Source organism: Poecilia formosa, unplaced genomic scaffold (genome assembly GCF_000485575.1).
Source record: "Poecilia formosa unplaced genomic scaffold, Poecilia_formosa-5.1.2 Scaffold20, whole genome shotgun sequence".
Taxonomy (NCBI): Eukaryota; Metazoa; Chordata; class Actinopteri; order Cyprinodontiformes; family Poeciliidae; genus Poecilia; species Poecilia formosa.
Genome location: NW_006799959.1, coordinates 3505333 through 3533201, shown reverse-complemented (window position 1 = coordinate 3533201; position 27869 = coordinate 3505333). Strand labels below are relative to the sequence as shown.

General features: G+C 36.7%; 2 protein-coding genes across 3 annotated transcripts in view; both read right to left on the bottom strand.

Moving 5' to 3' along the window:
- Positions 1-924: 924 nt before the first annotated feature.
- lrrc74b (leucine rich repeat containing 74B) lies at positions 925-14336 on the bottom strand. The gene is given in 13 exon segments (XM_016669118.1): positions 925-1041; positions 1120-1215; positions 2138-2216; positions 2469-2575; positions 3288-3388; positions 6582-6788; positions 8075-8158; positions 8161-8211; positions 11076-11241; positions 11354-11385; positions 11697-11763; positions 11765-11872; positions 14331-14336. Coding segments are annotated over 13 exon segments (1221 nt in total).
- Positions 14337-14784: 448 nt separating this feature from the next.
- The window catches only part of nos1 (nitric oxide synthase 1 (neuronal)), a 52625-nt gene continuing 39540 nt past the window's right edge, over positions 14785-27869 (bottom strand). For both annotated transcript variants that reach the window (XM_007547476.2, XM_016669200.1), the window contains 10 exons: positions 25881-25959; positions 25528-25721; positions 23119-23288; positions 21679-21889; positions 21176-21263; positions 20526-20647; positions 20174-20322; positions 19721-19915; positions 19340-19458; positions 14785-18101 (listed from right to left, as the gene is read on the bottom strand). In XM_007547476.2, the coding sequence (XP_007547538.1) occupies positions 18086-18101; positions 19340-19458; positions 19721-19915; positions 20174-20322; positions 20526-20647; positions 21176-21263; positions 21679-21889; positions 23119-23288; positions 25528-25721; positions 25881-25959 (1343 nt within the window). In that variant the 3' untranslated portion in view covers positions 14785-18085. The remainder of the gene's footprint in view (positions 18102-19339; positions 19459-19720; positions 19916-20173; positions 20323-20525; positions 20648-21175; positions 21264-21678; positions 21890-23118; positions 23289-25527; positions 25722-25880; positions 25960-27869) is intronic.

The following is a 27869-nucleotide window of genomic DNA, read 5'->3' as shown; positions in this document are numbered from 1 at the left end:
ACTAAGATACGATATGAACAAACAGATCTGAAAAGGTCAAAACCACAGAGCAATCTTTGCAGTACAATAATTAGATCACTAATTGACCTAAAACTAACCTCATTTAGATTAGATTAATTTTATTCTGTATTTTCTCTCTTTAAAGAATTAACTCAGTTATATGTTCAGTGGTATTTTCTTGAGTAATAGATTATTACATTACGCTATCCGTTCCCTTCGCTGTGTACCACAAATTTATTGAACAGTTATGTAATTTTTACACCTCATGTGATCCCCTAACATGACAAAACAAATTAAATACACAGCTTTTTAGTTGTATTTATCAGATATTTAAACAAAAATATCTGGCTTGGAGTTCATTTTTGGGGCGCCTGTGTGTGGGGGAGTTACATGCATCCAAAGTGACATTTTCCTATATCTACCACAGTTTGAGTTTGTCTTGCTGGTGTAAACAGACCTGTTACCTAACGGCGGACAGTGGTTCTTTCATAGCTGGGTTTTTCTGTTAAACTAGTCACGCTGTACTTAGATCCTTTTTGTGCAACCCACTTTCATTTCTTTTCAAACACAATGCAGTGCTCTCTGATCCTCTCCATCATTTCTACCCACCTGCATTATATAACATCAAATCAGATCATATCATATCTAAAAAGAATCATCTTCAATACCTGCCCAATTTCAGAGACTTTGTGGATGATGCGCTTGGTGCACTGAAGAAATGCCATTTATTTCTTTCACCTTTATATTAAAGTGACTTGGGATTTAACTAGACATAATTATTTCAGTCTGAAGCATAGTTTGTAAAAGAAATTAATCTTCATAAAAATTACTTTTCTTTAAGATTTTATCCTTTTCATCTGGTACATTGAACAGACTTCCTAGCTTTTTGCTGGCAAATAAGTACAGCAATTACAGTAGCAATTTTCAAGATAATGCTTTTCTGAGTATGCCAAATGTGCCTCCGTGTTTTACTCTCAGCGTTGGGAATATTTCTTTCACTGCTTTATACAAGTCTTCGAAATCCTGGTTGACTGGTATGTCCTAGAAAGTGACAGATGTAATGATCGCTTCGTCTATTGCAACAAAGCCCGAAAAAAAGTGGTAAAATGTGTCACTTACTGAAAGTTTTAATGTCTCCATGACTGAATTTTGGTTTTCTTGAACAGACTGAAGGATCTCGTGGGACCCATCACTCCGGATGGGGCTTCTATTGATCTGGTCACAAACAGAAGCCATAAAGATTAGAATCAATAGTCTGGATTTGCACAAACATGCTTTTAATTACTTTTTATTGCTGGCAAAAAGCTAAATAAATTAACATTTTTACACTGCACTGACGGATAGAAACACATTTACTTTATATTGAATTGCTAATCTTTCAAATTGGACAGGTACTAACAGCACAATATAAGTTAAATTCTAGATGCTAGAAAATTGCTCACTTATAAAACACATATCTCTTGAGATACATATGAAACATATAGACATTTTTTGACATGCAAAACAACAAACACAAAATGCTTACTAAGCAATAAAAAGTAGCAGGTGAGTGTGATATAACTTGGTGGTAGTGATCATGTTACCTTTTCAAACCCAGCTGTGTAAACTGAAGCACTAACTTTGAAAATGCTGTTTATTAAGAGACCTAAAATGATGAACTTCCTCAACTTTCTACGCTCCCACAGGATTCTTTACTTGTCAACCTAACAAACTACAGCTAATTTTATTCATACTGCCATCATCTTGACTCAGATCTCTATTTCTATGTCGAGTTTTTTGTTTTATCTTTCATCCTTGTTCTCTTTTGGCTTTGCATTTGTCTCACAAACTGAGTTCATTCATTTAAAAACAAAGTATCATTTCATTTAAATCCATGCAGAACAACTTTTCCTACATCAATATGCAGGAAAAGATTCCCAACACAGGCGCGTAAACATAATCAATCACACTTGCTCATGCTTTTAACTGACTTCAGAGTCTTGACGGTTACTTTTCTTTCTCCCTGCGTGGCCATGACGCTTCAGCAGTGGTGCTGACATAAAAGCAAAGTACAGTGATCCGTTTATTTATCCCATTTTATCCACTGCTGCCCCCCGTTGCTTGTGAAGCCAGAACCAATCTCTTTTCAACAGCTTACATTCAGGAGTTTGATTGCCTTGTTTACTTTGAGGCCCGTGGCGAGGTGGATGGCTCCCTCAGGGGGTATTCGGTTGTTACTGTGGCATGACAAAAATACAGATAACAGAAAAAGGGTGTTGGAGTGTGATGGAGGTAATCATAAAGTGTTATCTTTTAAATTATATTATGCAGTCAAGTAGCAGCAACCGCCAGGAATTTGCAAAGAAAGCTTGGTTTTGTCGAAAAAGCAAAAACAAGAAATTTGTCTTTTCTGAATGCTCATTTTGAACTTGAACTTGTCTCTTGTGCTTCATCTGATTATCAATCCCAAGGAAAGCAAAGTTTCTGACCTAACATTCAGCTCCTCCAGAACGTTGTTTTTCTTAATAGCCTGTCCTAAAGCTTCTCTGCCGAAGTCATTAAAAGACAGATCTATTCCTGTTAGGGTAACATTTTCCTGAAGAACTCACAGAAAAATAGTGACTTTGCTAGAAGAAGATATACCTTTAATTACCCAATACAAACATATCACAGAAATACAAACTGAACCTGAAATACAAGAATTTGTTGATCTAAGTAAACACTGAAAAGCATTTTGCACTTAAGATTTACACCAACATATTTTCTACCAAGGTTTTCTCAAAGTTTAAAAAACACAAGAGTGTTTCATTAAAATGTTTGTTTTTCTGACATTTGGGGTAAAAAATGGATATTGCTGTGCATGCTTGGTTTTAAAAACTGTATCCATGCACTTGTATACAAATGCAGAGGAATAAACTAAAGAAAGCTCTCAGGGAAGTTTACTGATGAGAATCCACTTGACCTTCTTGGCCATTAGAAGAAAAAAGAAAGTACTTCTCACCATCTCTCCTCTCTCTCTGTCTCTCTTGCTATTTGTTTTGGAGAAAACCTTTGCACTGTTGCTTAAGGAGATGGAAGAAATAATTTTACACATTCCCCTTTGACATCAGGCACATTAAAAGCCTTAAAATGAAAATAATATACCCTTAATGAGAACTTTGTTGATTTAGAGCTTTCAGTTTCTTATAAGATCAGAAAAAGAATAACAGATTTATGCAATATTATTCTCCACTTCCAGGTCATATTACTTATTTCTTAGCAGAGTTTGAAAAGTAAAAACAAGATTTTCCAATTTTATTACCCCAAACCATCAGCTTCATCATTGCTCCTTTTTCTCAAATGTGGTTGCAGGCCAGAGTAAGTGATCTCAGACCCTGGTTCTCGGATAGAGAGCTGCCAAAGGTTTTCCCTAAGGAGAAGGGAATAAAAATTTAGTCATCAACAACTTGGCATAATGAAAATATCAAAAAAATCAAAGAAATCTTTCAAATTCTTTGTCTTTGTCTGTACTCATATTGCCCACTGGCTACTTGTCTAAATTTTGCATGTTTATATCAATGTCTGTACAAATCTGAATAACCATGCAAATGGTTATTATATTAGTAAAGCTGGAATATATATTTGAATACTTTAGCAGCATTTTTAAATTATGTTTCTATTTTAAATAAAAGTAATTAAAGCAGTAAAACCACAGTATTTTCTTTTTACCTAAGGTTCTATACTGTGAGGCAGCTTTTCCCATTATTCTATTTTATTTCTTTGAACGAAGAAAAAAAGTTGTCATCATCCCATCAACAGAAGTATTTGAACATGTCTATGACTCACAAAAGAAGAAAAAAGCCCCACTTTAGACAGCCCATTATGTAAATATTTAAAATGCATTAAAACAATAACATAAATGCCACAGTATTCAACTTGGCCTCTCTGTCTCTTTATGGAAGAGACCTCTCCAGACTCCAGATGACGTCCTTTTGATATTTCAGCAGGAGAAAAGGCCAAATATATGGAGATAAATCATACCTGCACATATGGCAATAAGACATGGAGGCATTCCCGTTTTCGCACACTCATTTCCAATTACCTGCAAGAGACGTTCCGGCTCCTGCTCCGCCATTCTTCCAACAGCAGCCAATCACAAACTCATCCACATGATAATTGGAAGAGATTTTAATGAAGGTGCAACGTTCCTGACCTTTCAGTGCCACAGCCTGCTGATGTTGATGTGCAGGGATGAAGCTCCACTATTGCTGCAAATTCTTTTATAGAAATGGCTTTTTCAAGAAATCTAATAATGCTGGAGCCGAGCTTTCATGGTGTCATCGCTGCACTTTACACAGTAATTGTTCAATTCATAGGGCTCGACTGTTTATGCAGTTATCATTCAATCAGGCCAGATGGAGGACTGTGGAGATGTATCTGGAAGCTTTCAGCAGCCACTATGTGGAGGTAAAGCAGGGTGTAGAATACAAGGTCATTAATTCATTCGCAAACATTTGAAATGAAAGAAAAACTGTCAGTAACTTTTAGCAAGAGTTTTGCTGAAATGTTTCATTTTAAAAAGTCAGAAGACGTGACTTAGTAAACGACAAATACACATTGTGGATATTTAACAAAATGGCCTCAGTATGGTGACATTCCAGACTTAATACTGGAATTATTGAAAATAAGTCCATAAGTAGAAATTCTGGCATTTATATTTGCTAAATGCCAGATTAAAATACTGAGAGGTAAGATTTTGTTTTTATCATGTTCTTCAAAGTCACAATTTTAGCTACACTATAAGATTACTTTGCATTTGGACAATATGAGAAAGCTCATTTGTGAAGGCTGTGTAAGTTTCTTAATATTTTAGGCACCTCTATGAATGTAGATATTTGAAGGCAAAACCTCAACCACAATGATTCTGTGTGTGACTTAATTGGGAAATTTAAAAGAGTCAGCAAATATATCAGGATGGTATAAGTCTGGTTCATCCTTAGGGTCATTGTCCAGGAGCCTGGAGGTGCCAAGTTCATCTGTTCAAACAATTTTAAGTAACTATCAACAGATTGGGAGTGCTCAGCCATCAGACTGTTTGAGAAGAATTTGGGTTTGGCAGACATGAATGGGTTTTGAAATGTGAGTATCAACATCAGAAGACCTTGTAAAGGAGGTCAGAGAGTGTGAAATGAGTGCCAACATGAGCTGGAACAAAACTCACAGAGAGGAAGAAGGAATTGCTCTAAATTCAACATATAAACTCATATTACAGTTTGCAAATCCAGACTACTGTGCATCTTTTTTGGAAACACATGGTTCTCTGTGGTCTGAAGAAACGACAGCTAATTTATTTTAAAGTTTTGGTGCCAGTAGGTCTTCTTAATGTACAACGATCCTAACCGTACCACCAAATTATTTATAAAGGAGACAGTCAACTTTGATGGTATGGCCATTACAAAACTACTCAGTCTCATATCAGTTGGAGTTAAAAAGATGTGTGGGAGCATGGCAGCCTACAACCTGACTCAGTTACATGTTTTCTCAGGAGGAACAAGTCAAAATTTCCGGAAAACTATGATGAGAAAAGCAAACTCAAGATTGTAGGGCTAAGTGGTGCAGTTTAAAGAGCAATTCCACCAAATAGTGAGAAAATGTGTGTAAACTCCTGATTTGGAGGGGGGAAAAAATTTATGATTCTACCTTAGAAAACTTCATGCGGTTAATTATCATACTGTGATAAAACTAGAATATGTGTGTTTTTACTGATTTTATGTAAAATTCTGGTTTCAACTCTTTCTAAAGAGTAACTTGAAAAATGTGTAAGCAATAATTTTGTGTTTAAGACATTTTCCTGTCAACAGCCACATACACACATGGCACTTTTGTGAAGTTTTGACTGTGTCTTATATATCTGTATCACATGAAATTGGATGAATATTTCAGAAAGGTCAAAAAAAGAACCGTTTTAATATATTTTTCATACATTTTTTTAATTATTATGTATTATTGTGAGAAATAACATCAAAGATGGACAAAGATGACTTATCACTGTAAAATATTTCCATGGATATCTGATGTTGGGATAGGGTGCCATGTTGCTCAAATGTCAAATTGAATTTTAAGAACCTTTTCTGGCACATTTCAATACATAAGGATATCAGAGGAGCAACTTAGGAAAGTGTGGATTTGATTGAGAAAAATGTCAAGACTCTGTGTTCCTGGAATGACACAAGAACAGGTGTGGGAGAGAAAGTGTAAACCACAGGAGTGCAGAGATAAAAAGTGATTCTGCTTTAAGAGGAAGATTGAGAGATTTGAAGGTTAGATATAAACCTTTTTAACATTGCTACAATCAAAACAAAAAGAGAAACTAACATTAGGGGACCAATTTACCTCTTACATTTTCTTGTCTTGTGGTGATGCAACATAAAATTTATTGGTGCTAAAGTTCACTTATCTGGAGATGCTAATGGAAAACTTGTGAAAAACAGTGCAGGGGTCAAAATCCTTAATAGCAGCTTATATTAAAAATTTGAGTCATGGGTAATGTTTCATTCCTTGAAAGGCTATGACCTGACAGAAAACACAAGAAACGTAACGTGGAATACTAATTGCCTCGCTACGTGCATGCTCTCCCAGAGCGTTGCTGCTTAGGTGGAGGTGCTGTAGCGTGGAGTTGGTGATAAGTGCGAAGCCGAGATAGTCAGAGGACTGGTCTGTGAAACGGTTTCCTGACAGATGTAGTCTCAGCAGGGTGCCATTTTCCTTAAGCATCGCAGATACGGCCCTGGAACCAAAATCCCCAAGATTATTGTCAGACAAGTCCACATCTGAAAGTTGACATGCAAATTTGAACATTGGCACAAAACATGATTGGTGAAATAAAAGATGTGTTGAGGAAAAGAATAAGCATCTTTCAAAACTGCCTACATTGAGTTTGATGGTATTTTTTCTTTCTTCACTTTACTTTATCTGAACTTCCTTTCTTTTTACTACAGCTTGGTGGAGTAAAGCAAACTTTGAAAACTTGAAATCTTTTAAATGTGATATAGGAAGAGCTTTCCAAAATTAGTAATTTATCTAGAAATTATATGATTAATTTCCTTTTGTTGGATGGATCTTTCAGAATTTACAGCAATAACTTTATTTTCAGAACATTAATTCAGTTAATTCAGAAATCGGAATCTACAAAGCTAAGAAATTTAGAGGAACTGTCTAGAATTGTTATCAAGTAGCATTTTTCCAATATATCAAAACAAAAACTTGAAAGAATAAAGATTTGTTCCATGATTTTGATGTTTTGATACCGAGCCAACCATAACTTACAAATGATCAAAATGTGCTTTTGCTTAAAAAGAAGTTTAAAAAACATCATGTAGCAACTTTCTCCACTTGATGCCTGATGTTGACGCTTCCATTAAAAACCCTTTTACTGTATGTGTTTATCTGAGGATTAAATGGACCCTTTAGTTCAGAAGTGCTGATGACTTGCAAACTATCTGAGGTTGGAAAGAATGTAAAATGTAATTTCTTTAGTTCTGGTCATTTGAACTTCTTAACTAGGGACATTTTGTGGCAGTTTATTGCTAATTAAGAGACATTAGCTATAAGACTTAATTATCACTTGCATCAGCATCTAAGCACGGCCAGCCTGAGTACAGTGGATTACTATCATTAGCCTCAAACTTTAATGCCTTTTTTTGGCTTTAACTATGCCATTGCCTTCATTGTTCCCGTACACACACTGTATTTTTGAGTTACTACTTGACCAAATTAATTCTTGATACATTTTGATGAAATGTGTGTTTTTGTATACTAGAACATTTAGTTTCATCATTTTCCGCTAATTCGTTTCAGCATATGGATGTAAATCACCACTAAGAGTTAAAACTGGCACATTGCATGTTTTGAAATTGGACTTCAGGGATCAAATTGTTTAATTATTTTGCAAAATGTGAAAGAAAGGTCCTCACATTAAAATATGTGGGTAGTTAATGAATTAGAAATATCACACCAGAAGGAAAAACTGAACTGAAATTAAATTGTTTTATTTTCATTAAAAAGTGCCATCATGGATGAGACCAAGTGTGCCTGCTTGTGTTCTCAGTACAACCACCTGCAATGCAACATTTCTTCTTCAACATCTTGACTACAGCAGCTCCGCCCATTCCTTCCATCCAATTATCTCGCAGGTTCAGGCAGTAATGAAGTGCTTGGTTGCCAAGGGAACCGTCAGAGCTTTGGTGCCCTGCGAACACACCACCCAACCCCGCCACTCCCCGCTCAAAGTGAAATCTTTTCTGTTTGTTCATGGAAATATGTTTTCTTATCTGGATTCCTGTTAAAAGAGTAGAAGCAGGTGGGCAGACAGGCACAGAGGATTATTATCACCTGTGTGGGACAAATTAAGCAGAAGGGAGCTGTGTGGAGGCAGGGGGTCAGAAATGAAGCTCACAGTACATGGAAATTATAGTTCCTAGCAAATTTAACTCGAAAGTCGAGTGCATAAGCGCTCAAAAAATCAAAATCTGTAATTTCAGAGTTTTAGATTTGCGTCAACTGGGTTCCTGGATGAAAGAAAAAAAAAGTATTTAGTTTTAGAAAAGTTTTATATTTTTAGCATTTCTTTATTGCAACTTTTCTGCAGTTTTCATTACAATGCTCTCTGTATTTCTTGGGAATCATGGCAATGATGTTCAAGAAAGCATTAAAATAAACACATTTTAATCTTATAGTGTGTAACTGAACAATTTCGAAAAATACAACTTTAATTTGGTAACATTTATTTAGTGGGAGAAATGTCCACATTGTGAGAAATAAATATTTACCTAGGGTGTAATATTCTGTTTACACCGCAGCAGTTTATTGAAAACAAACATTTTTTAAATGTAGGTTTTAGTTATTACAGTTCCTCAGGGTGTCTAGATGAGTAGACATCTTGCATTTAGAAAATTGTTTGACTGCTTCTTCCTGGACAGCCGTGTTGTTACCTCCTTTGGGGAGCGTTTTAATCCCAGCTTCCCTTACAGACTGGGGATTGGTAAGAGCCGCTGCGTGAAGAGGATTCTAGTGAAAAAAACTAACAAACACTGACTGGACAGGCTGACTAAAAAAGCTCCATATCCAGGTATTCCTGGCAGAGCTGCTGGAGGAAACAGAAAGGATCTTCCAGAATAACAGCTATAAGAAAACAGTTTGCTGGTTGTGGCTGTATTTTTTTTAATAAAACTGGTCAGCTTTCCAGCTAAATTCCTACTATTTTATTTGTTGTGATAATCACTTATGAACAGTCCTTTTAAATCTCAAATTTATCCAATCATTTCCTCTTGCTGCACTGTTTGAGGCTGCAGCTTCAAACAGACATATAGCTTTTACATGTGGCTTCTGCTGATGCGTGTTAAGGACTCAATATTCCTGAAATCAATGGATCATTTTCCATCAGTTACCAACCGGCGAGGAATCAAGACGAATATAAATGAAGAATCTAAATATAAAGCAAGAACAGAAAGCCTTGCTAGCCCGCTCATTTTACTTGTAAATTAAAACCCACAGCTTGGGCTACAACCAACCACCAAAGAAGAAATGCAGACTTCTGAAGAGGGTTAGCAGTCCTGCTGAGAGAAGATAAGGTATGATTTTAGCTTTTAGAAATAATGAGTAACACGGTTCTGTCCTTTTATGGCTGATAATAATTCATCAGTACATTTTATCCTCGCTCTTTGCTTTCTAACTGTTGTCTTACTTAATGCAAGATATATATTTTACATTCACTGAATAATGCTTGCTCTTACGGTAAAAGGTCTGGAACTGAACTGAAGTGTTGCAGCTCTAACTGTTGAATTAACTAAACGTGTTATTGTAACTCAGAAGAAGCCAGCTCAGTGATAAATTAACCTGGACAAAAGAAGGACAACGTTGGTCAATGAATAGATTCATGGTAAAGCAACTTGAAGCTGAGCAAAGACTAATCCAGAACAGAGGTTCCCAAACTGTGGGGCGCGCCCCCTAGGGGGGGGCGCCGTGTCATTGCAGGGGGGGCAGAAGAAAAAAGTTTGGGAACCACTGATCTAGAAGATTGGCATCCAAAATACTCTGAGGATTTGGGAAGAACATTTACAGCATTAATCAAAACATGGTAATGAGAAGCAAAAAGGCAGGTTGAACTTGACTGAAAATTGCCAATAATTACCTCGTATCAGTAACAGCATTCTTCAGATAAGAGAATTTGAGATCAACATAAAATAGAAGTGATGGGGAAGGAGTTGAATGGAATTGGGAGTCACAATTTTCAAAAGCATTTGGTGTTTATTTTTGATCTGAGAGAAGAAAGCGGCAGCTGGATGATTTCTGAAGCGTACAGGGATAAACTGTCTGCTCACATTCAACCAAATTCAGCAAAGCAGGTTGGGTAGAGTACAAACAGACAAAAATCAAAAGCATTATGGGAGTTTCTGGATCTAAAAAGGATGTCAATATTCACTAGACAGTAGCGGGGGAATCTCAAGAGAACCCCGCTGCTTATTTCTACCTGAAGACGAAATTAAATGCGAAAAGACACATAAAATAGTTCCTGCTTTTTTCTCTTAGAAATAAATAAAGGAAGAAGGTAAAGTTAACCAGTTTGACATATTGGGACTTGCAGAGTCTGGTTTATTTAAAATTTTAATCTGAACTATTTTTATTCTGCTTTGATACATACTTTTAAAAGCTCTGTTGTGTTGTTCATAATTCAAAATTGCTGGACTTTTCTTATGAACAGAACTGCCACCCTACTGGAGAATACTCTTATAAATAAATTCAACAAAAAAAGGCGTGGATTCTGGGATGGCACATGATGCACTGTAAATAATTTTGCTTTACCTTTTGGCTCACATTGACTCAAATCTAATACTTAAGGATTCAACCAAAACATGTTATTGTCTTTGGATGGTTTATGGGATCTAAGCAGAGAATGTGTTCTGGTGTTGTTAACCATTTTATGGTTAACTCGATCCTACTCCTTTCTCCTTCTCATAAGTCTGCTTGCCTTCAATTAACTGAAAACACATGTTATAAACTGCTACTACGTTTTGCCTACCTTTCTGTCAAATAATTTTCAGCTTGATTCCAGTGCCAGAGGCTCCAACCCCAATGCATCAAAGACATCTCACTATTTTCTATGCCTTCCAGGAAAGGAATGACAGGCACCATTTTTAAAGTCTTGTAAGCCTTCATGTAGCACGTCTTCCCTGCCGAATCACTTGTCTCCTCCTTACCTGCAGCATGAATAAAAGACATGGGTTTCTGAATTTAAAAGTTGAGCAGCGGCGAAGAACCTTTTGGTTCTGATTTCAAAATCCAAAACCCATTTGGTTGATTTTACCCTGACAAGAGAACACATTCATTTCATTCATACCAGACAGGTTTTGCTTGTGGTGAAAAGAGAATCTGACACAAAGACTGAGATGAAGTCATTATGCAGAAAAGGATTCTACACGCGTGGGTGGGCACATGGAGGGGTTTCTGTGAGAAAAGATGGAACAGATGGGAAGACAGGAGGGCTTTTCCTTATCAATGCCTGTTATGATCATGATCAAAACAAGGCACTATCAAAAGATGTAAAACCAGGGCGAAGCAGTTGAATTAAACAAGCCACAAAACAAGTGTTTTCTAATAATGAACATCACACCTCCGACTGTGAAATCTGATAGGTGTCTCACTCTATTTATCTTATTTTAAGCCATATTCAGTTTTCCCACTAAGGTCCAGGCCTGCTTCAAAGTCCTCATCAGATGCCAGTCTCCTCTCCTGGAAGTTCCCCTCCTTCCTCCGTCTCTCCACTTTCTTTTTCGCCTCCGTCTCGACTGCTTTCGTCAGGGCTTGAGCGTTGGTCTTTTGGCCCACGCACATCAACCTCTGTCTGGCTCGATATTTGCTGGATGGAGAATGAGAAAGCAGCACATCGTGACTCGTTAAACCCTGCTTTGCTGGCAGCCTAAGTGAGGAAATATGATAAATTTGCCGCCAGCAGAATGAAACTGGTAACTTAATTCTGGACAACCCAGTCAATCGATAAGTGTGCATTGTTTTATTGCGACATTATGCAACCCTGTACAAGATATAGCATAGTTTTTTTTTTACTGTAGAATGTGATTCTGAAACTTGTTAAATAGTGCCCTGGTTTTGGTAAAACACAACAATGAAATGAATGAAAGACTGTAAAATCTAGAGACAAAGACAACCAACCAATACCATCCCTAAAAAAACAAAACAAAACAACAAAACATCCCCGTTTATGGGGAAAATCTTAACACACTTGTTTGGACACAAGAGAAGGTGCATCCATGAATATATAAGTTGCAGATAAAAACGATAACCCAGCTGCTGAACTGCCTTCGTAAAGAATGCACTCTGTGTGTTATAAGATGTGTCTCATTTCATTTCAAACAAGTTTTAAAAACCAGAACACAAAGAATTACTAGGACAAGAGAAAAAACGTGCAATCATATACCACTCCTTTTTATTACTCTTATCACTTATATTTAACAATATTTATAGATTTTTTTTCTTTTCTTGTGATATTTCTCTTTTCCTTTTCCATCAACTTATTTTTTTTGTACAGCACTTTGGTGCAGTTTTAAACCTGTTTTTAATGTGCTACATAAATTAATTTGACATTGACATTCTGTCTGAAAAGGAGTAGGAACACTTTTCAATCCTACCGCTTATCTCTATTTAATGAAATATATTACTTACCGACTCAATAATTATCAGAGATTTATGCAATTGTGTAACCATGTTATGTTATTCATATGGCTGTGCGTATATTGTAGGATGAATATTTAGGACTGCAATTTATGGCTCTCTTTTAAATTTAAGTTTTGTGTTTTAACAAACAGTGGAAGAAGCAGTTAATATGAATCTCAGTTTAATAGCATAGAACTGAAAACTGATTATTTTAGATGTGTTATGTCCATGCATTGGGTGGAGTGTGAACTACACATGGTTCATGGAATCTAAAGTAGGAAAACCACGACGAATTTTGGTGATAAATAATCTTAACCTTACAATATATTTAAATAGACACACGTGAGCAAAACTCTGTTATTTCACTGCTGCCTATTGAAGACATGTTTTCTATTGAAGACATAAAACTGCTTAAAGCTTTTTGTAAAAGGTTTTAGTGGCATTTGTGTCCCTTACTATTATTAGCAGGCGCCACACTTGTGACCTTTTCACATGACCTCATTTCAGTAATCCTGACCTGTCCTTTGAGTCAGCATGCTTTAATAGGCATGTTTCAACCTGTTAAGTGCTTGTTTATGGAAGTTGTGGGCACAACTTTGGTGTTATTTAAGAGTATTGCTTTTATAATGTATTTTCCATTTTAATCATATGCTGCCCTGTGACTGGACTACATAAAAGGGTAATTAAGAGATTTCAGAAGTGAGACACAGTTCCCCCTGTTGAATAAATTCATGAGTGCACAGGTCAAAAGAGCAATTTATTTAAAAAGAAATGGTTGTTTTTCTGCTTTTATTTCCTCGCCTCAGGCAAAGAAAGTGCTCAGATGTGCCTAGAGATGGTTGGTATGACCTCCATTCCCAAAGCCTATTATGCTTTAGCAGGTCTGTAACATGCTTTGAATTCTCAAAGTCTCTCTGGAACGACTTAGTTAAGGCTTTGAAAAACTCCAACACTGAAATTCCTCGAGTCTCACTCTGCTTACATTTACATTTCAAGATACATTTCCTTTATTAAAGGTTTAACTGCTTACCTCCTCATGTTGTGATTTGTCCTCTATTTCTGCTTCATCATCCAGAACAGAGGGCAGTCTTCAACGACTTCTTCCCATTAATCATGATTTTTACACAGTGTGTTTGATATATTGAAATGACTACAAATCATGCATTCTTTAAGTATGAAAGCATAAATGTTCCCCAAATCGTTTTAGTTACTGATGTTGGATTCAAAAGCATAGTTCTTCAGGGTTAGCACAAGTTACTCCAAGTACTCTTGTTTTGTTGCTGTTGCTACTTTGATCATCAGCCCTCTGTGCCATGGCAACCACCACTTGTGGAGGCCAGAAGAGAAGCAGAGCAGGAAATGGCTAAAGAAAATATTTTAAAGCCCTAAAACTGACCTTTACGCTCAAATGCATGAAGCTTAAACAGCATCATTTACCTGGATAAACAAGCCAAGCAAATGTGTTGACATATTCTGTAAATGTTTCTCTTTATTTAGAAGTAAATGCAAAGACCTTGCAGTCGATGCAACAAAATAGAACTTCTTCAATCAAGTGAACAACAAAAAGGTCCTTGCAGAGCAAGCTGATTGGATCAGAGTTGTTCATAGCAGCAGAGATGTGCAAAAAAACACAGAAAGAAACTCACCTCCATCCCCCTGGGCTTCCTCTGTACTGCCTCACTGAATGACAGCACTGGGAAATATTTTGTTTTATACAAGCAGCAGAGAGAAAAGACCACATCACGCATTTCTTTCGTCAATACTGCTCCTTTACCCTCACACCTAAAGAATCTGAGAAAAAATTAAAATTTCCTCTTAAACCTTTTTTAAAATCAAGCCAATTTTCATAATTTCCAAGACAAAATACATTCTTATAAAATATTGATGTGGTGCTCTATATCATACTTTGCATTACTTTTCTGGTGGCAAGAGTTACGTCACAGATGACTCTCGTTCCAACTAAATGAGATCAAGCAAATTATTTATCTGGAATGGGAGGAGATATTCATCTAAAATGAGCAACAACTGGAGAAATGGGAAACGCCCAGCAAACAAAAGAGCTGACTCAGAACGCAGAAATAATCTGGGCAAATGGAGACATCAGTTTAAATCCTTTAATCATGCCATCTTTAATTTGAATAGAAGATACAGAAATTAATACACAGGACTCAGAAGATAAAGGAAAAGCATGTTAATACAAAGTGAGTCATAAAAGAAAATAAAAAAAAAATTGGTGCTTGCACAATATATATATTTTTATTCAAATCTGACTAAAGCAGCAAATGACCAAAGCCAGTGTGGGATGATCTCTTTTCTCCGACCAGAAGCCTTAATTAGAACTTAAAACAATTGGACTGTCCTGCTGAGATCGTCGCTAAAATCCACGTGGGCAGCTTCCTGCTACCAAAACACCATCTGCAACCTCAAATTTGCAGGCTCGTGCTAATGTCAAGTCCATGTTTGAGATTTGTTTTTCTTTTTGTTTTGCTTTTAAACGAACAATGAAAGAAACAACAGGAGGAATGAACAAACATACCTGAGATCAAGCTCGATTACATCCACTCAAATATGTGCACCGGAGATGATTTTTGGGGCACAAGTAGGCAGGCAAATACACACATGCTGACAACCAGACAGGGTTTATTTTACAGCGAGAGGGGGGTCTCACTTAAGCCACAGGAAAACATGCAGAAAGCCAAGTGAATGAATGAATGAATGTACCAAATGTTGGCAAAGAGGTAATGTAAGGCAAGAGGCAGACAAGTAAAGATGCTGCAAATGCATTTTCTGCATTTTTCTTTAAAAGCTTCATTGGTGATGAATGTGCAAGTCGACAGCTGTCGGATACGATCAGAGCAGCATCATTTGCTTTCCTTAATGTTTAGCTATGAAGCAGCTAATTCTTGAGAAAACAGCGTCGAGGGAAAACGCTCTCCAGCTTGCTGATAATTGAGTAAATATAATGCTACAGCTGGGATGCAATTAGCTAAGCAAAAAGTTTAAAAACATGAATTGGCACTCTCAAAAAGGTAGTGAATTCTTCCCAACAGCACATTTAAAGCTCATTATGTTACATTTGGAGTTTTTGTTCTGTACAAAAGCTAAAGTGTAAAAAATAAAAAGCTGTTCACATGAGGCGAGTTTTCAGGTTTGGTAATGTGGAAACAGATTTTCTTAGAGTCTCTATTCTACAGTAAAACCAAAATCTTAAACTTATATTCCTCTTTATGTATTCTATTTAGTAACAATCTCAGTCACCATTACCAAAATGTTTTTATCTGTATTTCATCACTGGAATAGTGGTGAAGTGCAAAATGATCATTTCTGCATAAATATTCTAGCCTTGTGTTGCAGTATGATCAAAGTTAAACTCTGACGTTTTACAAAACTCAACCTTCTTGCTTTTGTACTCACCAGGAAATCGCAATGCCAAAACCTGAACAGCAATTCTTGCAAAATTAAGTGTGCCAAACTTGTCTAACTTGTCTCTTGATTAAAGTAAAGTTGTGCAAAGTAAACTAACCCCTCATCCTGAAAGCTGATGTGTTTTTTTTAGCTGCTTAAGCTTTGACATTGGTAAATGCTCCATACCTCTGCCTCTCTACAAATATTTGCAGCTGTTGTTGCACTTCACAACTTTCTTTCAGCTAATTTTGCAAGCAGGTAAGTTAAAGCAACACTATGAAGGAAACTAAAAGGGGTACATTTCCAGGAGGCTGCAGTAAAACAGAACCAAACTATTTGAATGATGGAAAGTATAGTTTTAGGATGGATATGTTGATCTCTGATGCAGTTTATCCTGGAAAGAACTAATAATCCATCATAAACAAGATATACCGTCTGATATTACAGCTTCTTGCTTTACATTATAGATCTACTTTGGAGGTTTGCCTGATGTCACTGCTTAGCCTTACAGCCCATTGGATGAATTTTGAACGGATCTGAACAGTCTATGTTTGCATGCCCAGCATTTTTGTGAATCAAGATGTAAATATATGGGAAACTGCCAAAGACCATGCCCACAATATGTGAACATGTAACAATGCAAGTATATAAACATTTATGTAAGAAGTTGTGTGGGGATGTGTGGGCTGTTTAACACACACACACATTCCAGCAATGCAGGAAAGGAGGCTACCATGAGGAATATAGTTGGTGTTTTCAAGCACGTCCACAAACTTCCAGAGCTGCTGAAGTGCCTACAATTTGCATGCATTGACTGAGATAACTTTATTGTAATTGTGGTCTGTAGTGTGCAAATCAGTGCTGTATAAAAAGTATCCGAGACACCGAATCAACATACACTTAATCTTAATATTACTTGGATCAATATCATAAAACAAAAAATCTTGTTTGTGACATCCTCTCCATAAAGCATTTTATTAAACCCTTCAACAAATCCCAGCATTTTTAAGTCATGATCCTACATGTTTTGCATTACTTTATTCATTTGTAATTCAACAATTTATTAAACAATTTGCCTTTACCGTAACTATAAGCGTGATACATTGTACCCTAGTTCACACAAGATTTAAAGACATTTAAATTTGTTCAAGGCTCTTAAGATTTTAAACACATTTTTGTTTGAATTGAAGACTGAGCAGCTCTTGGATTTCATTGTTTGGAGAGCACCAGCTGAGACATGAAAATGTTATGAATGTTATGACAGGATGAACATCCCACTAAAGAGCACTTGCCCTGAAGCTGATGCCTTTTGATGAACTCCCAGTGGCACATTAATAGATGCGTTCATCGACGCTGTGACCAAATCACAATTTTCACAATTTAAATTTGTCAACACACCAAACTTGCTTGTAAATTATTCTTTTTCTTTTTTGTCTGTCAACATGCCTGTACATGCTTCACTGTCTTAACTTTGTCTACTGAAGCCTTTATTGATAATAAAACCCCCCAAAATATAGCAGATTTACCAGTCCCTACACATTCCCAAATGTAAAGTCGACAAATTTAATACAGAACTTTTTTTTTAATCAATGGTGCACATTTTCTTGCAAATATATAACCTCAATAAAAGCCTTTTAACTGCAACAATAACACAGAGTATATTATATTTCTTGATTATATTAATTTCTTTGTCATGCATTCACAATGAGGCAGTTCATTACACTAAGTGCACACATTATGAATCATAATGATCAATTTGTAAATTTTTGGAAGTATCATCAACAAGCAAAAACGATATCAGAACAGAACATTTCCAACTTGCTACAGACAAAGTTGCAGAGCCCAACAGAACTGTTTAAGTGGTATATAAAAAAAAAAGAAACAAAACCCTTTTTTGTTTTTTTCTTTACAGTACAAAAGTTGGCACAGTATTCTTTAACCAGTGTTGCCGTGTCGTTCAGACTGGTTGTGTTCAGCAAGCCCTCCATTCATCGACCTATGAGCAGAAAACCCTGAGAGAGGAAAGCAAAATAAGGAGAAAGACAAAACGGACACAGAGAAACAGAGACATGGAAACAAAGATGTTACAGTCATTACTCATCCAACGAGCAGGGGGCTTTGATGGCCAAATGTGAAATTCAAGTGACAATCCACACAGGAACCATCGTCTGTGATGCATTATGTTGGTACTTAATGAGGCGTAGTGGCTATGTAGGGCCCTTGTTTAGCTCTCATGGCAAGGGTATATGAAGTGTATAATCTTGAACATGCAAAAACAACGTCGGAAACAAAAACAGAAATGGAACAGGGCCATCCGCTTTCACTTTAATCCTGTTAGTTTAAAGGCCTCTCTCCACACGTTTCTATGGTTACCCGCTCTGTTTTCATCCGATGTCGGGGTGACAACACGCTGCTGCCAAACAACTCCAGGATGCAGATCAGAGTTGACTTATAAGAGAAGCAGTGCTAATCTCATTGTTTGAGATCCATCTCAGTGGATTTATCTTCTGAAATCCAGACATACCTGCTGAGACGTCTGAATGTCAACAATGGAAATATTATTTAAAGAAGGAATAAAAAAGTGATCTATGTCTTTTATTTATTAGTTTTTTATTATGTGTGTACAGGACTGTTCCAGTTACGGGTACGAAGCTATGCCAGAATTTTAAGTTTAAAATTTGCTTACGTTTTCCATCGTTCATATGGTTCAAAGTCCTTTGAACTGTGTAGTAATGCAACAATATCTCTCCCCTACCTGTTGCAACCTTGAGTTGTCTGAATGTGTGCGTTACTGAGAGTGACTTGGGGAATGTAGCTCTGGTGTAAAGTGCTTCAAGTGGTCAGTATGACCAAAAGAGTGCTATATAAATTCAATTTACCATTTACTTAACTGTAAAAGCATTAACTAATGGAGCTCCAACCTTCAGTTGCAGCATATCTGTTAAGCACACAACTACTGATTGCTAGGTAATTTCTTTTTCTTATTTCTGTATATCAAAAGTAATTGCAGTGAATACTACATATATTATAATTCTTAAAATATTTAGTACTAAATGAAATGAACTAAATTATGAAATGATGGAACAGAAAATCTGCAAGATAGTAAGTGAGGCATCATGTCTTCAGCCATAAATCTCCAGTTTAGTTAGTCATTTATTAGAATAACCACTTTCAATATTTTTCTGGTAAAATCAGTCTTTTACTCTCACAATTGAAAATGATGAAAAACTAAAACTTCCAAGGCACTTACTCATCCGAGTCCTTTTTGTTCTCTTCAATGTAGGCAATGGACTCTGAGCGAAGTCGATTGGTGACCTCATAGGTGCGCAGAGTGACCCCAAAGATGTCCTCGTGGTATCGGTTTTCATCCTGGCAAAAACAAGGTAGTGAAGGTAGGACAGTGACATGTACATGGTGAGAAATTATGAAAAATGATACCCAGTGGATAGCAAGTGACTTCATTAAAAAGTCTGGATCTACAGAACTTTGACTTATTTGTTACATTTTGACGGGAAATAATCTAATGGCCTTCATTTAGAAGCTCCTCTTCTTGTTACATACATACTGAGGAAATACTAAAAACAAAAGCTGTTCAATTCAACATTTCCAATCACAATAAGTAGCTTCTTACCCTAAGCTTGCTGATGTAGAATCCAGCGTCCTCTATGCTCATGTGACCTTGCTGCTTGATGATTTGCTGCACGGTCTTCAGAACATCTCCTGCCATTGTTACATCCCCACACACGTAGATGTGCCCTCCTTCCTTCCTCAGGCACTGGTACACAGTTTCAGACAGATGCTCACGCAGCACATCTTGCACATATTTCTGGAGGAGTGAAGAGACAAAGTGAAAGAACAAAAAGGGGGATGATGTGAACGTTAATTGCACTTCGACATATGATAAAGATAAACTAAATGTTGAAATGCTAAAAATATAATGAACATCAAAATAAATGACCTGCAGATTTAATTTGTATTCTTTATAAATATCTGGAATTGTTTAGCCAATCCAATTAATCAAAGTAAGAGTGAACTAAACCTCTCAAGTTACTTTCAAATGCTCATTGCTGTTTGGTGGTTTTACCTTTGGTTTGCCAGGTTCTCTGGAGTACGCAGCGTAGAGCTCTTTGAACACTTCTCTGTTCTTGGCCTGCAGAGTCTCTTCCTTGTAGATGTGATCCATCTCAGACTGTCGACAACCGAACACCAGGATCATGGGGCAAGACTTAATCCCTTAGAGATGACAAAAACATGAAAAATGAAATTGCAATAGGATCAATGCAAAGTGAGTCATTGCGAATGACTTGATTTAAACAGAACACTGAAAAGCAATTATCTGAAAATCCAATGAATACATTTACAATGACACGTTCACAGGACTTTATGGTAAGATCCTCCTCAGTTACTGGTTGAACAAACAGGTGAGAATGGCCCACCATTTTGCTCCAGGTCGTATAGTCTTTGTTGCCAGAAGCTTCTGAATGGGGCGATGCCCGTTCCCGGACCCACGAGGATACACGGTGCTTTGTTGTCTTTTGGAAGTTGGAACGACGGTGCACTACGACGACACAAAGGATCAAAAACGTTTCATCACGTCATCTTAGCGTGTTCATGTGGTAACAGAAAGCAGAGGAGTTGTAGTGTGATGTAGGTTAAAAGTAATATCTTTGGCCGAAGTGTTAGGCTGTGTGTTGCTCACACACTAAAACCACATATGCTTACCTGGTGTCTGTCTGCTCAAATAAAAACACTTTGAAAAGTAAGAATACTGTGTAATCACCAGACAGGCTGGCTTTCTAAACACTTGTCAATTGGACTTCTTTGCTTTGGGTATTCTTGCAAACCTCATTTAGTCAGAAAAAAAATATTTTAAATTACAATGAACAAACATTACATCTTCATGCGGAATTTCAATTTATTAAAATTATTAAACACTATAATGACTGGGAAAGAATTTTGTACAGGAGTGATGAAGTTACACCAGAATGGTGATGTAGGGAGTGTTTTTTAATTTACAGAAGGAAAAAAGGTGGCATGAATTTTACACCAGGTTTTTGACAAGAATGTTTTTCATTTTAGTCATTACCTTCGGACAAAACACGGTACCATTTCTCCTTTCTCTATCCTGTTGAGCCACGATGAACATACTCCGTGATGGATGGGTCCTTGCCCACCTGAAACAGATGATTACCAAGTAATCACTTTACCTTTTTCTCTCCAACCTGCCTCCCACTCATTTGAAGTGCACAAACTAACAGGAGAAGAGTGGCCCTAGCTCACCTACAAGGCTAAAGCCATCTCTTATTTTCTCTTACAGAAGGAAAAAAAATCACTGTAATACAGCAAGTGGTCATGCAATTATAGTAATATGCTAAAATAGCGCAAATACCAGTAAACAGTGGTTCATCTGTAGCCATTTCCTTCATTACCTGTTTAAGATTACAGGTGTAGGTCTGTGAGAACGATGTGCAAGGTCAGATTATACAGCTGGCATTCTGGGACCCTGACCCACTTGGAAATAAAAAAAATCCTAAACTATGCAAAAGCTTTTACCAGACACACAACTTTGAAGTACTGGTGGATTCTCACCTCTGGTATGATAAGAGACCACAGCTACTGTGAGGTGAATCTCTCCTGAATACATATCAGGAGAGGAGCTGATGGAGTAGTAGCGAGGTTGCAGCAGGGGAAGCTGAGTGAGCAGCAGAGTCGACGGCATCTGGATGGAGGGGAACTCGTCCAGCACCTCCACTAGTGTAGGGTTGTTGTACCACTTCCATTCCTCGTACTCCTGCAAACCCTGGGTTTTCCAGAAGGTAACGGTATGAAAAACAGACTGCATCAAAATAACAATTTTTACATCTTTATTTATCTTGATGTCTTTTGCATAAATGTAATGCGTTCGCAGTGAAAGGCTGAGAAAAAAAAATGGAGGAATTTCTTCTTTTTTTAGTCACGTAAACATTTCTGCATCGGAAGCATGAAACAGCAGTAAGCAGAGCCCGTCACCATTCAGAACTCAACTGTTTTGTGTTACTGAAATTTTCGTGGTGACGAATTTGGGGCATTGCCTCCAGGCTAAGAAAGCAATAATTTGAACATTGCTTTGTTTTCAAGCCACTAATGAGCGTCAGTCCATTAAGATGTCTGTGGAATCCACAATTCTGAGTCCAAACCAGTTTTTGAACAGCAAGTGAATTTGGCAAAGAACCTCGAGGGTGGAGCTTTTTCACCTTAAAAACAGATGAAGTTTGCACCAAAAATCTTTCAAACTTTCTACCACACTTGTGAGAACAGGTTTATCATCTTATTCTGACATTCTAAGACATGATAGGCAGGTAACCTTTGGCAACACGGCGAAGACTGGTTTGAGATCTAAACTAAAAATCAAAAATGATCTGCACTGCTCACTGTACTGTACCACTTTATTTTACAAATTTAGAAGCCCTCCATCTTTCCCTCTCACTTTAGTGACAGTGATTCTACGCATGACTCACTTCTTGGCCTCCTCCAGCCTTTTTCACACATCAACAAAAATGGAGGGCGACTTGTGGGAGGCACCACAATGGGGGGAGGACTCCTGGGTTAGAGCGATCAACAGCTCTGATTTGGCTCCAGCTAACTCCTACTGCATCCATTTTCAATGGTGCAAAGTGCATCAAATCTCCTTTAAGACACTGAAAACCATCTCCCATATTTTAGCAAACATAATGAAGGGGATCTTTACTGTTGCAGCTTAGGCACATGGTGAATGAAAGGCGTTAGAATTGAAGATCATTCATCCATTGTCTATTCCCTCGACCCCTCGCAGGGTTGAGGGAGAGGGGCTCATGCCAAATGGAAGATCACATTAAATGAAAATGTCAAAGCCACATTTTTGCAAGTATTAAACTAAAAAATTGAAAAAAAAAAGGGTTTTAAATGAACCCTTTACCATTTGTGGCCACAAATCAGTGAAAATGCTTAAAGTAACATCTCAATAATTGTCAATGGCAAGAGGAAAGACAATACAATGCCATGTAAATGTACCTTACTAAGGATTTCTAATTTCCTTTTCTGCTTGTCGTTGGTTGCCAGAGCTGCAAACTGCTGCAGCAGCACAGGGGTCGGTGGAGTGGTGATGTCCAGAAAGTACTGAAAAGCTTGGTTGATGGTGCAGGGAGGAATACGGGTCTCATTGGTCCAATTACTTATAACACCTGCGGATAAAACACAAAAACTGTAAAAGATGGTCAATTCAGATTAGTTATGTCAATGCATGAATGTAAAGATTGGTTGTAGTTATTCTCCTAAAAAAAAAAGCAATTTTAGCTTGTTTTTGAGCTACAGCGACTTGCAAAAGTATTCGCATTTTTGCACTTTTCCACATTTTGTGGCATTGTAACCACAAAATGTACATTTTGTTAGGATTTTATGTGGCACACCAGAATGTAATTAACCTTACTTCAGTCTTGTATAACTAGGATTTGAATTGATGTTAAGTATTTTAATTTCAATTTTTTTGGACAAGATATTTATGTATGTAAATAGATTTTATGTGGCATCAAATTAAATGAATTCTACCACGTTTTGCATTTACGGCCAAAATGTTCACTTTTGACCCCATGGTTCCAGAACACCCTTCTTTCTGCATCCCATCCACTGCTAATGGGACTGAAACAAAACTCAATGGCTTCTTTTTGCAGTGACTTTCTTCGTGTCCCTATAGTGCTCTACCTAACCTTTTTTTTTTCTTAGGGAACCTTGTGAAGTAACAACAACAGAACAAATCTAATAAGAAACCTTTATAGTATGGCTTTACTAATAAGTGAGTAAATTACATAAAAAGATGGATTATTTTTACCAAATGATTGACTTCTGATAGTTACTAGTATCAGAATACAAAAGCACTCCACACCAACACCCATGTAGGATCATGGATAATTTCCCTTCCATTTTAGAACTGTGTGCTATTTTAGGTCGATCACAAAGAATCCAATAAAAAAAAAAAACATGCTAAAATTTTTGGTTTTAACAAGGCAGTTTGTAAAAACATCAAAGGGTTTTAATACTTTTGCAAAGTACTGCATTATTTCTGTCCTGTCTTCAAGTCTCCAAACCACCACAACAATCTAATTCCCTGCATTCAAAAGGGAACATAAAAGTTTGTGTAGCATTCTATTATTGTGTTAAAACTTCAGCCATTATATTACATGAGACCAAACACCGCGGAAGATCAAATTTAATCTATGTACACAACTCAAATGTTAACAGTTGCATTAAGTCAGCGAGGCTTCAAAATTACGGTATTGTTTTTATTTTCTAATCAAGGAGCAGGTTATAGCTTGCTATAAGATAATATCTTGATGTTATTTTTGAAATCTGCTGTATAACTACTTCTCATAAAATGGGCCATTAAAATGAATCATGGTGGAAAATATTTATATGCCGAGTTTATTTACACATGCTGAGCCAGTCAATGTTCAAAATCAATTATTCTGTCATGTTTCTCTACATTTGCACAGCTCAAATTGCCCCTCAGGCTGCAAGAAGTTAAAAGTTGCAGCTTATGGTTTGAATCCATGCACACAGCTGGTTGATAGAAAGTGAGTAGTTGAGGTTAGAAGGCCATGCCAGTGTTGTATTTTAAAGTTAACTGAGTTATGCAACTAATCAGTTGACACAAATGCACAAAATTTAAAATGAACAATCCGTTTTAAGGTTATAAAGTTTTTATAAATAACTGCATTTTTTAGTCATATTTTTTAGTGCTAGAAGGTCTAATAAATCTCCATAGTATCTAAAAAGTGGAAACTTTTGATAACAAAACTTGGTGTGAATAAAGAAGCTCAAATAAATATAAACTACATCAATAGAGTCTAACACAGGTTGGTGGATATTTGTATTCATTTCCTCATTTCTGTCAACTGGAATTTCTGTCGTGATGGTATGAGTTTTTATTTTATATTCATTCTGTAAACATTGAAACATATATAAAACTATACTAAGCTATTTGTTTTGTAAATACTAAACTGCTGTGTAGGAATAAATGAGTAACAAAATCCCTTTTTCTGTGATCGTATGGTTGCAGTTTCACACTGGTAAAAATCATTTTACCAGAGAGGATACCAAACCCTCAGAAACGGCTTAATTTGTCAGGCAGTGTTTTAAATCAAGCGCACACACTTAAACCTCCCCCTTTCACCCCCCCACAAAAAAATCATGTTGCTTTACAGTCACAGTGTATCTGTCGCTTAGTTGCATCACCCCAGTGTTACCACAGGTGCCAAAACTGAAAGATTTCTGAGTATAGATTCCTTCTGCAAGTGTAAGTCTATTGAGGCAAGAAGAACTGTATCTTATTAACATTTCCATTTTCACCTCGTTCCCAGATTTTGAACTGATTACACGCCCCCTGTATTCACACAGTGGCGTGACGTTGTTAATATCATCACCCACCTAGTGCCGTGTTCCTCTCCTCCAGGAACTCCACTTTGACGATTTGATTGACAGGCGGAGCATCCTCCAGTTTATCTATGAGTGCCGTTACCAGGTCCTCGTGGTTGCCAGGGAAGATGCCCAGATGGTCGCCAGGCTTGTAGCGCAGGCTGTCGTGGTTGTTTGTGTCGAGCCTCACTAATATGGTTGAGCGACTGAAAGGAAAAAAGAAAAAAAGACTAGAGGTTTACAGGAAAGGAAGAAAAAAATATTGCACCCTTTTCCATCTGTTTCATTCACTTTCCAGAATGAATAAGTTGTGCACATAGAATACACTGAATGGATTTCATATTATAGCTAAAGCAAGAACTTACTTGGATTTTGAACTTTGTAGGTTTTGAGCTTCAATCATCATTGCTCCATGTACTTTCTTCTTGTGGACACTGTATAATGCTATAAGGTAGAAATGACATGTTATTACAGGTATTACAAACTACTCTGGATTCTACTGTGTAGGGCTGATACACTTTGAGAGTATCCTCAGTCTTTGTGTCTGGATAAACAGGAAAGTATGAAAACAGAAAACGAGATAAGTTTCTAAAAATTATTCATATGTTAATTATCTTAAAGACAATGCCAGAATTTCTTTAGTTTACAAGATTTTTATATTTTGCAAACACGCCATCTTTGTTTGATTAAGCTTTATGTGATTGATCCACTTAGTTTTGAGTTACTGACTCGAATCATATACAGTGGTCTCTCCATAAATTAGAACATCATCATTTGGAAAGGTATTTCATACATGTATTAGGCAGATATTTAAATTGTTTCTGGCACATTTTCACCGACTCCTAAGGTGCGTGGAAGAGGTCCATAAAGGAGGAAACTCCAGTCCAGTGACACTTTAAGTTCTAGGAAGCACTTTTATTAAAAGAGCAGCTTTCATCAGAGCCACAGACTGAAACTTGTCTGTCTTCTAATAAAGCTGCTTCATAGAACATCGGGGTTTGCTGGAGTTTTGACCTTTACACAAAGATATTGAATGTTTTATTTTTATTTTTTCAGTGACTATGACTTATAGCTCATGGAAATCCAAAATAAAATAGTTCAGAAAATAAAAATATTACATAAGGTCACTTAAGAAAAAGTGTTTTAAGACATATTATATAAATGTTTTATGGCTTACTTGATAATATAGTCCAGCACATGAGGAGCGTAAGCCACTAATGCGAAAGAGTTAAGAGTCTATGAAAGCATATTCATGGGAAGTTGAGTGGGGGGAAAAAGTGTGGTAGAAAAAGGTTCACAAATAACATGAATTAATAGAACCTTAAAATAATGAAGCAAAACTTATGGAAAAGTGGTGAGTACTGAGATGGGAGTCAGTGCATCAAACAGAGATGCCAATTTAATCCAGAAGGATTTGACTCCTGTCCACCACTAACATACCCACATTACTTTAATAACCTAACTCCTGAAAGACTTTTTTTTTGTTTTACTTGATTTGTCATTCTTAAATTAGGTAAGATTTCATTCACAATATTTCAACTATTTTTACAACCAACACAGCCAGACCACTACAGTTTAAGTTCCTGGAATGTAACACATCTTTTCTAAGTATTAAATATTTTTTGAGGGTGAGAAGGAAAGAGCCAATCTGAGTTGGTGGAAATAAAAAAATAAAAACAATTAGCTCTAGTAAAGAGAGGAGAAGTGATTTTAAAATATGCTATTAACTATGTTTATTGTATATATTTGTAAACAACTTCTAGATGGAATGAGCTTACCCACAGATGAACAATGCAGTAGAACTAATTAGTGTGTGGGTGCATTGCAAACACCATTATACTAATTGTAACCTTTTCACAGGATAATATTAACAATAACAAACAAAGATATTTTATTCAATTTTCTAATAATCACCATGTTTTTTAATCCATGGTTATTTCTCATAGCAAACTATCACATTTAATGCCTCTTATTTTCTATGTAAATTGTATGATGTGCCTCTTGGCATTTGCTTTACCCCCCACACAGATATGTAAATAGTACAACATGACTATCAGAACATTAAATCGTGCTATTTTTACTGGTAAGAATAATGTCATTTTGCAGCAGTTCTTCAGATTTCTTCAGACTTTAATTGTCCTCTGTTGTAATTGTGCTAGTAGTAATTTTCTAGTTTCAATCTTTTTGTTTCCCAATTCTCACAGGTTTTGTATTTCTGTGCCATTATTTTTGCGCAACTGCAGGAAAGTCGTTTGTTGCTTCCCCACCAATACTCCAAGACAAACAGTTGTGTGGGTGGTTAGTTGATAGAAAATGTGGTTTCGCACTTTAAAATTACATTTATGTTATTGCTT